Raw genomic sequence first — 12,006 nt, 5'->3', positions numbered from 1 at the left:
CCTGGTTAGATATTGTTGGCTGTAGAAAAGTACAACTTGTTCTCATAATAAATCAAAAGTTTCTTTAGAATCTGCTTTGTGAACAATAGAAGATGGCTTGGAAGGTCATGCTTTACAGATATTTCACAATAAAAGACCTCTTGGCAGTTAGTCTAGACTTGGATAAAGATGGATAGCACACCTGTTGGTTTGGGATTGGTCAAGCAATACTGACTACTGCCTGGACATTGTTTGATTTTTGCTATATGCTTTATTGTAGGTTATACAGAACTGTTTTTATTTCTTTGCTAGATTGTTTTCTTGCTCTGTTGATTTTTAGATGCTCTATTGACTGTAAAAGATTTAAAAATCATGATGTAATCTGTAATGAAAAGATTAAACTTCACTTTAAAAAAGTATTGGGTTGACCCAAGGGAAGAGAAGAAAAATAAAGATCTGGGCTAAAAGATCTTTCAGTTTTGTAATTTATGCCTGGGCCTCAATAATTCTTTTCTCCTCAATTCCTCAATCTCTCCTCAACAATTAGTTTCTTTAACTGATTGTTCACCAACAGTTGGTTCCTTTAATTAACTGTTCCCCACCAGCTCAATTCTCCCTGCCTCAGAACCACCAAGACTTTCTCTTCTCTCTTCCCAAAGCTGGTCTATGAGACCTCAGTCTAACAAAGAGCTTTTTTTCAAAGGGGGGGGAGGGGGAGAGACAGGGCCTAAAGAGATGACTCAGCAGTTAAAAACACTGGTTGCTTCTCTAGAGGTCCCAGATTCAGTTTCCATCACCCATAAGGTAGCTCACAACTGTCTGTATTCCTTGAGCTCTCACACACTCTTCCAGTCTCCACAGGCACCAGACACTCATGTGGTGCACAGACATGCATGCAGACAAAACATCCATACGTATAAATAAAACGATGTTTATTTTTTTTAAAAGTATTGTTTTGTTTTGTTTTTTTAAAGAAAGAAAAGGTCTTGGCCAGCCTTGAATGTACAGAGATCCACCTGTTTCTGCCTTATGAGTGCAATGTCACAACCTGCATGGTAAGTGTTAAGTAGTAAGCCGACGATGATACACTATGTGGTATTTGGAATTATCTCCTAATAGTTGGGAAATCTGTAGCAACTTTTATTATAGAACAGTAAAAGCTTTTTCTGTAGTTCATGAAAAAGAACAATAATATAACCCTCTTTTTAAAAAATGTATAACCAGGTCTGGTGGTGCACACCTTTAATCCCAGCACTCAGGAGGCAGAGGCAGGTGGATTGCTATGAGTTCGAGGTCAGCGTAGTCTACTAAAGAAGCTCAGGACAGCCAAGGCTACATACATAGAAACCCTGTCTCCAAAAACAAAAAACAAAAAACAAACAAATAAAAAAAAAAAATGTTTAGGGCTGGAGAGATGGTTCAGAGGTTAAGAGCACTGGCTGCTCTTCCAAAGGTCCTAAGTTCAATTCCCAGCAACCACATGGTGGCTCACAGCCATCTATAATGTGATATGATGCCCTCTTCTGGCCTGCAGGAGTTACATGCAAATAGAACACTGTATATATAATAAATAAATAAATAAATAAATCTATCTTTTTAAAAAATTGTTTAACTTTCACTAGCTAGGGCTGGAGAGATGACTCAGCAATGAAGAGCACACACTGTTCCTCCAGAGGACCCAGGTTCAAGACCTAGCACCCATATCAAATGATTCACAGCCATACGTAACTCTATATCCATGCAATTCAAAACCTTCTGCCTCTGAATATACATGTAAAAACACACAATTCACATGCACACACAGGCAGGCACACATGCACACACACCTACACACACATATATATACATAATTTAAAATAAATTTTAAAATTAAGAAAAAAAAGAGTTCTACGCCAGTTTGAGTTATATAGTTCAAGACTAGTCTGTGCTACACAATGATACTGTCTTTTTTTTTAAAAAATTCCAGCACTCAGAAGGCAGAGACAAGTGGATCTCTGTGAGTTCAAGGCCAGCCTGGTCTACAAAGTGAGTCTAGGACAGCCAGTGCTGTTATATAGAGAAGCTCTGTCTCTAAAAACCAATAAATAAATAAATAAACCAATTAAAAAATAAAATAAAATCCAGTGTAGAAGACCAGACCCAGTCGTAGAATACTCGTCCTTGTCCAGCACAAAGGTAAGACAGATCTCTGCTATCAGTAAGTATGCAGAGTACATACATTCACAAACCCACTGAACTCTTATGTACACAGCCTTTAACACAAAAAAGAAAAATAGAAAGGCTTTGCTTATTTCTGTTTTTAACTTTTTCTAATTAAAGTAGCTAAACCACACTCGGAAGGCAGGCGGATCCTTGAAATCAAGGGCAGCCTGGTCTACAACACCAGTCCAGGGCAGTCTCAAAAAACAAACAACAACAAAAAAAGTAGCTAAACCAGAAATAGCTACAAAAGAACATTAACTTAAGAAAATCCTGCCTACAATGAAACTTGTGGAAAACATTATGTATGTTTGTTTATACTTACTCAAATCATCTGCTGTATCTTCAATTCCTGAAGCACTGTCATCAGAATCACCAACATTATCTGGCCGTGTCTGTTGCTTCTGAGATGGTGATACGTTCTCCAGAGTCGATTTTTCTCCAGGTAGAACTTCACTATTCCTTTTGTCCACAGAAACAAAGGAGCTTGTAAGATTTTTTCCAGTCTGTTGTGATTCTGTCTGCTTCATATTTTCTTTCAACAATAAATTGGGTGCATTTTCTGTTTCTAAAGGTGAGCTGGGTGTCTTTTGTAATTTCATCTGAGAAATGGGTTCATTTTCTTCTTTCCTCTGTGAATTAAGTGCTTTTTCTGTTGTTGCTGCTACTGTTGTACAGGGTGTTTTTTCTGACTTTACTGGTAAATGAGGTGACTTTGGTAATTTTTCTGCTTTTGCCTGTAAACTAGGTACTTTTTCTAATTTTGCCTGTGAAGATCCCTTCTGGGCTTTCATGGGTGAATTTGGTAACTTTTTCACTTTGCAATGACTTTGATCTCGAAGTACTAACCCCAAATCTTTAGGGCCTGGAACACCGGCAACATTTACTTTACATGATTTAACTTCTGTTTTTTCTATACAAATATCATTTTGCTTGGTTTTTTTACTACTATTTCTATTTGGAGAGCTGGTTCCAATTTCTGTCACGGACTTATCATGTCTAGGCTTCAAGGTTTGATTAGTTATAATTTTAACTGGTTTGCTTTCTTCACAAATAATATTCTTCTTTGGTTCATGATTTTCGCTTTTAGAAGTCTTAGGCTCTTCCATTATTTGAAAATCTGATTCTTTCCAATTTTGATACTATAAAATGGCAGATCTCAGGTATATGAACTGCTCCAAATCGATTTTAGGCAAGCACACTATAGGATTTAAAGATAAAAATAAAAATCTGTTATTTAAAATGTAAAAACATTTTTAATCATTAGCCATTTTTTAAAACTTAAAATCTGTTCTAAAAAAAATGTTCTAAAGAAACATTTTTCAAGCCGGGCGTGGTGGCGCTCGCCTTTAATCCCAGCACTCGGGAGGCAGAAGCAGGCGGATCGCTGTGAGTTCGAGGCCAGCCTGGTCTACAAAGTGAGTCCAGGATGGCCAAGGCTACACAGAGAAACCCTGCCTCGAAAAAACCAAAAAAAAAAAAAAAAAAAAAAAAAAAAAAAAAAAAAAAAAAAAAACAAGAAAAAAAAAAAACAAGAAGAAAAAAAAAAAACAAACAAACAAAAATAAAAAATAGAAAAAAAAAAGAAACCTTTTTCAGAAAGCTATAGAAAAGGGCTTAAATCCCCATTCATCAGGAGGCAGAGGCAAACAGATCTGTGAGTTCCAGGCCAGACTAAGCTACATAACTAGGCCACCCAAGACTGCAGAGTGAGAGTGTCTCAAAAAACAACAAAACACTCACAAAAACAAAAACAAACAAACAAAAAAGAGCTTTTTATAAAAGCAAAGTTGTTTTATATTACCTAATAAGAATTTCCACTAATAGAAAAATAAAACCTGAACTGATACAGCTCCATTATTGTAAAGAAATGGAAACTGAAGATGAGCAGCATGGCAATCTCTGTGCATTACATGGAAAGTTACAGAACCCTCAGCACTGAAGTCTTGCACCCACATGACTTCCTACTAAACATGTCACAACCTACTTCAAACTCAATTCTCTAAACATGAGAATCACCACTGAAGTAAAAAGAAATGTAAAAAGCTGGGCGGAGTGGCACACTCCTTTAATCCCAGCACTAGGTAGGCAGAGGCAGGCAGATCGCTCTGAGTTCAAGGCCAGCCTGGTCTACAAAGTGAGCCCAGGACAGCGAGAAAACATAGAGAAAGACATGTCTCGGGAAAAAAAATTCAAGTAAATAAACTTTAAGATCTGTTATTATTTATTTGCTAAAACCCAAAAAATAGACATCACCCAGTACAAGTGCTGTTTAAAGCTATGGGCTTAGGGGGTAACAGTGTTGGTGCAGTCAGCTGTAATAAGTTTATCACTGTAGTGCCAAGTTTTGGTAGTAGGGTAGCCTAAGTTCAAGGGAGGACAAGAATCATGTGGGAACTCTATTTTCTGCTCAATTTTGCTGTCAACCCAAGAAAGTGACAGTAAAAGAGACATTAAAATCAACTAGTCTATTTTTCTCTTTAAAAAAAAGTATTAATAGAGACAGTTTTACTGATAGAGAAATATTAAGTTTACAGACTGTACATATGGTAAAAAATTGTTGCATTCTGTTATTTATATCAGAAATACCTTATATATTACATTTTATAGAAACCTTTTAACTGTTTATGAATAAAAAAAGTCTACTAACAAAAGCAAATTCCACGGAATTAAAATGTATTAGTATCTCTGACTTTTACTAGGTATTATTACTCAATTATAAATCAGAGCAATCAGGTCTAACCATATAAGCACAAGAGTATTATCTGCAACAAAAAGCTCAGAACATGAAGTCAATTTACTTGCAGCTGTAATATATGTAAAACTATACACACAAAAAAGAAAACTTTAGTCTAGGCACCTCTGCATTAAAGCATTTCATCCAAACTGGAACTAGAGTTTGTAATTCTAATTTGTAGAAATGTCCTCTGTATATTCTGCTTTGATTTCAGCCTAGATTACTATTATTTTTATTTAATTTTTACCATAAAGTCAAGTTCTTCTTTAATAAACTTCACATGCAATTAATTCACTGTCCACTGAAGAAGTTTAGGTTCAAGATTTTGTAAAAAAGCCCTTTCTCAAAGAATTGATGCTTGACCCAGTTGTATTATTAATACCCATAATTCTTTTCTCTCTGCATGAATCAAGGATAGACATAATCACAACTTTAAAAAGTTCTTTACTGGAAATCTTTGACATCCAATTTCTTCTAATAATTTATTTTAGGAACTGTTTTAGAATGGATCTGCTTCTCATTTACTGACACCTCATAATTCTCTAACAATAATAAATTCAGACTATATTTCTTCCTAAAATATCACATTTAGGAATACTGTGGCTCTGTAGAATATGAAATAAGAACCCATTCACAGTAAGACAAGTATCTTTAACCCCTTAACTCATGTTCAGGGCAAGCCTCATTATTACCACCATTATCATTCTGAGCTGTCATATTAGATTCCTTATTGTATGTATCACAAACTCACACTGAACAATGAATTATTGGTAGTAAAGGATGACTCATTCTGCACCTGTCTTTCATGCCTTTGTCCACCAGTTGAACAAAACCACCTATCTGTTTTTTCACAAATATTAGGTTCTGAGACTAGAGGGATGGCTCAGCTATTAAAAGCACTGGCTACCTAGGCATGGTGGTGCACGCCTTTAATCCTAATGTTCAGGCGGCAGAGGCAGGCGGATCTCTGTGAGTTCAAGGCCAACCTGTCTACAAAGAGTTCCAGGACAGCCAAGGCTACATAGTGAGACCTGTCTTGGGGTGGGGGAGACAACACAACAAAGAACACTGGCTGCTTTTCAGAGGACCCAAGTTGAATTTCCAGTACCCACATGGTGGCTCACAACTCTCTGTAACTCCAGTTCCAGGAGATCCATCACCCACTCCTGGCCTCTGGGCACACTGGATATACCAAGACTCACATACCTACACACACACACACACACACATATGCATACATATTGCAAACACTCATACACAGAAAAATAAATATTAAATACATTTATTATTTGTGTGTTGGGAGGGGGTGTGCTCATGCCATAGTGTGCAGGTAGAAGAAGGAACAACTCTGTGGAGTCAATTCTTTCTCTTCCTCTTTATGTGGATCCCAGGGATCAAACTCAGATCACCAAGCTTTTATGGCAATATTTTAAAAATATTTTCTGGTAAAATCTACAATCATTTACAATTGTAAAAAATTATTTTACTCCTAGGTTTTGTTTTTGCATTTTAAAATAAACACATTTTGCTTTTCCTATTCTTGATGTTCTATACAACTGTTAAAAGGGTTACCAAGGGCTAGAGATGGCTCTGAGGTTAAGAAATGCACTGCCCTTGCAGAGGACCAAACTATAATTCCCAACACCTAAGCCAAGGCAGCTCACAAGCACCTATAAATCCAGCAGTGTCAAGGGATCCAACAGCTCTGACCTCCATGGGCACCAGCACTCACATGCACATACATACCGTGGTGTGTGTGTGTGTGTGTGTGTGTGTGTGTGTGTGTGTACACGTGTACAATTTTTTATAGTTGTCTAAATAAATGGTTCTTCCTAAATTCTTACAGAAACTGACATGTCTTATTTTTAAAAAGGGGAGGGGGAGCCAATGAATGGCTCAGCTGATAAGAGTTTGTCTCAAAGTCTGACAACCTAAATTCAACCCCTAGTTCTCACATAGTGGAAGATCTAAGTACCTCCTCAAGTTATCTTCTGACCTCCACAGGCATACACATGCATTTCCACATACATATTCAAAGACAGACACACATATAAAATAAATGCAAAAAAAAATAAAAACAAGCAAAAAATGGACTATATTTTTTTAAGTTTTATTTGTTTCACCTAGTAAATAAAATATTTTTAAATTTTATAGTGGTGTTCTATTAGTCTTTAATAATTTGTAGACAGTGTCTTACTGATGTGAACTGAAATTTCCAGGAAAAAAAGTCACACCTGTGTTAAAGATTGATTGTACTAGACAAATTGAATTAGAACATCTAAGACTACAGAGAGCAAAATGATCTCTATCTTTCGTGCCCTTAAGAACTACTTCTTGCCCTGCTCTGCAGTTGACCTAACAATCTAATGACTATCAAAGAATGTACAAAGAGATCCCAAGCTTCTACCATCCATAGGCTAAAATATCAGATAGCACCTGAAGTCTGTAACAGAGATTTCCCTGCTTTATTGTAATCCATCTAAACTGATGTTTCCAACAAAAGAGTGCCTTGGTTTATGATGTTCTTTGTTCAGTTTTATAAAACTTGATTAGGGCCAATGAGATGGTTCAATGAGTAAAGATATTTATTTACTACCAAGCCTGACAATCTGTGTTCAATCCCCAGAACCCACATAGTGGAAAAAGAGAACTGTCTCCTACAAATTGCGTTCTGACCGCCACATATGCGCTGTGGCATGAGACGGTGCACATATGCATGATACATTGATAACTAAATGCAAAGACCTCATTCACCTGTTACCACACTGGAAAATGGTATTAAGAAACCTAAATCTAAGTTCTCAGGCCATGGTCATTCACATTTGACTCTAGAATAAGCTAGTATACTCCTTTTGAGGTAAGAGCTATGTTTCTGTATATTGACAAAAGCCATAAACAATAAAGACTTTATAAAATACTAGATCACAATTTTGATTAACTCCACTGGGGGGGGAAAAGGTGCGGAAGAACTGTGAAGACAATTCAGTGAGTAAAGTGCTTACAAGGAAAGCTGGGAAGACCAGAGTTCAGACCCCCTAGAACCCATGTAAATGTTAGGGTGACACAGAAACCAGCCTTTAATCCCAGCCCTTAGGAAGCAGAGGCAAGCAGAGCTCTGTGAGTTCAAAGCCAGCCTGGTCTACAGAGTGAGTTCCAGGGAAGCCAGGGCTACAACAAGAAATGAGGGGAGAGGAGTATATAAGGAAGATACCTGGTGTCCACTTCTGAGCCTACACACAAAGAAGGAAGTGAGGAGGCGGGGAGGGAGGGAGAGGGTAGGCAGAGAGGAAGGAAGGCATGCAGGATGGGTGGGTGTGGTGGTATACACCTATAATCTCAGCATTTAGGAATTAAGGTAAGAGGATGAGGAGAGTTTGTCATCTCTAACTGCCTCCTGAATTCAAGGCCTACAACTGGAAAAAAAATTGTAATTCACTGCAAATCTTAAATCAGTGATCACAAAGTCTTTGATGTTTTCAAAGACTTTATTTATGTGTTTATATCTATGTAAGCAGGTCATGTATATGTATGTATGTCCACGTGTGCTCTTGGAAGCCAGCTAGAATTGCAGATAGCTGTGATGTGGGTGCTGAGAGCTCCACTCAAGTCTTCTGGAAAATCATCAAGTGCAGAACCATCTCTCCAAGCCCACCTCTAATATTTTTTTACAAATTAAAGAAACCTGCCAGGGACTACCCTCCCCTAGACTCCACAAACTGAATCACTTTTCCCTTTCTCCTACAATGAAAACAAAGCAAACCACAAAAAAATTATTGCTATGCAAAAAATCTTGCCTGACTATAGTAGAAGACACTTGTAATCTCAGAAGTTATAAGGCTAAGGCCAGAGAATCATGAGTTCAAGACCAGCCTGCACGACACAGTAAGACCATTAGATAAGTGTTGAAATCCTGCCCTCAGTCTTTCCAGTGTTCAGATAACAAATGTGTGAAAGCATATCTAGCATATTTTAAAGATCATTAAAATGTTGAATTATATAATCTGGTATACCTGTGTTTCTAACAATTCAATATTAGCACTAAGCTTGGTTTCAAGCTTTTGGGGGGAGGGGGCGGCAGGGGAGTTCAAGACATTGTGTAGTCTTTATGTCCTGGAACTAAGTCATTCTGTAGACCAGACTGGCCTCAAACTCAGAGATACGCCTACCTATGCCTCCTGAGCACTGGGATTAAAAGCATGTACCACCACCGTCCAGCTGAAGCTTAAACTATGAACTCAATCATTCTCAAAGTTTCTTCTTCAGTAGACCTGAAATGGGCCTAACAATTTGCATTTCTAACAAGCTCTTAAGTGGTACTAAAGTGGCTGGACAGGGGCTAACAATTAAAGAACCACCGCTCTAAGGCACAGTCCTGAAAGTAGAAGTGAAGGTAAATAAAGCTCTTCTGTATAATTTTAAACACAGCAAAGAATCTGATTCATGTCAGTATACTTCATTATGAAAGAAACCATTTCCAGTTTTCCTTACCACCATACTGTCAGTGCCTACAACAGTAAACAGTATATAAAGTAGGTACTCAATAAATTTTTAAATGGACTAATGAATATTAGATTGAATTATTACCTGTCTCATATATTTAAAATCTCAAAAGTTTAAAAGTATGTTTAACTGAGTCAAACTTTATATTATCTGAAATAGAACTAGGAAGCATCTATCTTTCATCTGTTCCTCTAACCTCTCATCCAGGATGAATTCAGTTAAGTATATCCCATGACCCTCCCCACTTTCATTTTATTTTATCTTATTTTTAAAGACAGGGCTGTACTATGTAGCCCTGCCTGTCCTGGAACTCTCTCTGCAGACCAGGCTGGCCTTGAAATTACAAACATCTGCCTGCCTCTGCCCATCAAGGGTGTGTGCCACTCAATATGCTTCCTAAGAACTCTGTTCTCATCTTAAAACTATATATTAACAAAGCAGTCTGCTAGATGTAAAAACAATAAATAAAACATATAAGTATTAATTTCTTTTTTAATTTTCTCTTTATAAGATTTAATTTTTATTATGTATACAGTGCTCTGCCTGCATGTACACCTGCAGGCCAGAAGAAGGCATCAGATCTCATTATAGATTGTTGTGAGCCATCCTGAGATTGCTGGAAATTGAACTCAGCTCCTCTGGAAGAGCAGTCAGTGCTCTTAACCACTGAGCCATTGCTCCAGCCCAAGTGTTAATTTGTTACTCAGCTTTTTCAAATTTGTTTTTAGAAAAGAACACATTTTGGGGGTCTTTGGTGGGGGGGTGGGGAGTCTTTGCTATATATATATATATATATATATATATATAATCCCAGGATAAACTTGAACTCACTATATATCCCACACTAATCTCAAACTCCCAACCTTAATACTATCACCTCCAAAGTGTTCAGATTATAGGAATTTACTACCACCACATCCAGCTTAATCAAATATATTATAAGTTGTTCAAAAAGTCAGAAATAGGAGGTTAGAGAGATGGCTCAGTGGTTAAGAGCATCTGCTGCTCTTGCAGAGAAGCCCAGGTTGGTTCCAAGCACCCACACAGCACCCACAACCACTTGTAATTCCAGTTCCAGTGGCTCCATCATCCATCTCTGGTCTCCTCGGGCACCAGGCGGCAAACATGAGGTACACATACATACACAGAAGCAAACACTCATACACATAAAACAAAATTTAATCTTTTTTAAAAAAAGCCGGGTGTGGTAGAGCATGCCTTTAATCCTAGCACTCAGGAGACAGAGGCAAGTGAATCCCTGTGAGTTCAAGGCCAGCCTGGTCTACAAAGTGAGTTCAGGACAGCCAAGGCTACACAGAGAAACCCTGCCTCGAAAATCCAAAAAAAGAAAGAAAGAAAGAAATTAAGGAGCTGGAGATATGGCTCAGTAATTAAGAGCACTTCCTGTTCTTCCAGAGGACCTAGGTTCAATTCTCAGCACCTACATGATAGATCACAACTGTCTATAGCAGTTCCAGGGCTTCTAAATCCCTCACATAGACAAGCATGCAGACAAAACACCAATGATCATAAAGTAAAAATAAATTTTAAAAAATAAGTTAAAATACTAGGAGATATAAATGCTATTCTTGGTTGTAAACCTGACTACATTTGGAATGAACTACAATCCAGAAACAGGGGGCACACCTGATCCAGATCATGAGGCAAGTTCTATAATGAAAGGAATTAAAGGAAAGCTTAGATCCGGGTATGGTGGTATATGTCTTTTTTTTTTTAAGATGTATTTATTTACTTTACATATACGAGTGCTCTGCCTGCATGTACACCTGCTGGCCAGAAGAGGGTGCCAGATCTCATTATAAATGGCTGTGAGCCAACATGTGGTTGCCAGGAATTGAAGTCAGGACCTCTGGAAGTGCAGTCAGTACCCTTAACCGTTGAGCCATCTTTCCAGCCCAGAGGTATATGCCTTTAATCCCAGCACCCAGGAGACAGAGGCATGGTTCAAGGCCAGCCTGGTCTACAGATCAAGTTCCAGACTAGCCAAGGTCAGGCAGTGAAGGACGCCACTGAAATCAAAAAGCTGGTGAAAATGTAATAGAACAAGTGGGCCATGTTCCAGGACAGCCAGCAGCAGAACTTGGCAGCTTTGGCCATGTGGCTCTAGCTTTGGAGTCAAGAACAGAAGAAGGAGTTAAACCAGGAGGTAGTGGCACACACCTTTAATCTCAGCACTTGGGAGGCAGAGGCAGGAGGATCTCTGTGAGTTCAAGGCCAGCCTGGTCTACAGAGTTTTCCAGGACAGATAGAGCTGTTACACAGAGAAACCCTGTCTCAAAAAAAAAAAACAAAAACAAAAACAAACAAACAAAACAAAACAAAACAAAACAAACCAGAAGAAGGAGTTAGGGATCTCCCTTCATGACTAAGGAAAGTTGATGAGACCAGATGTGTGGCAGGGGTGTATCTGCATGAAGACCCAGAAAGGCCACTGCATGAAACTCTGCAGGTGAAGCCTGTATGGCCTTGGAGACCCCAAGAGGTTAGAGATGCCAGAGCTGTGTGATAGCTGCCAAGTAAAGCTGTTAACAGGGAGCGGAACCAGCCCAAAACAAAGAAGTGTGTTGTCA

General features: G+C 38.2%; 1 protein-coding gene across 5 annotated transcripts in view; it reads right to left on the bottom strand.

Moving 5' to 3' along the window:
- Window positions 1–12,006, bottom strand: part of Tut4 (terminal uridylyl transferase 4) — a 111,089-nt gene that overhangs the window by 85,684 nt on the left and 13,399 nt on the right. For all 5 annotated transcript variants that reach the window (XM_051171799.1, XM_051171800.1, XM_051171801.1 and 2 more), the window contains exon 2: window positions 2,504–3,379. In XM_051171799.1, coding sequence (XP_051027756.1) covers window positions 2,504–3,287 — 784 coding nt within the window. In that variant the 5' untranslated portion in view covers window positions 3,288–3,379. The remainder of the gene's footprint in view (window positions 1–2,503; window positions 3,380–12,006) is intronic.

The sequence above is a fragment of the Acomys russatus genome, chromosome 29 (assembly GCF_903995435.1).
Source record: "Acomys russatus chromosome 29, mAcoRus1.1, whole genome shotgun sequence".
In the NCBI taxonomy this organism is placed as follows: Eukaryota; Metazoa; Chordata; class Mammalia; order Rodentia; family Muridae; genus Acomys; species Acomys russatus.
The sequence above is the reverse complement of the archived record's forward strand: the minus strand, read 5'-3'. Positions and strand labels throughout refer to the sequence as shown.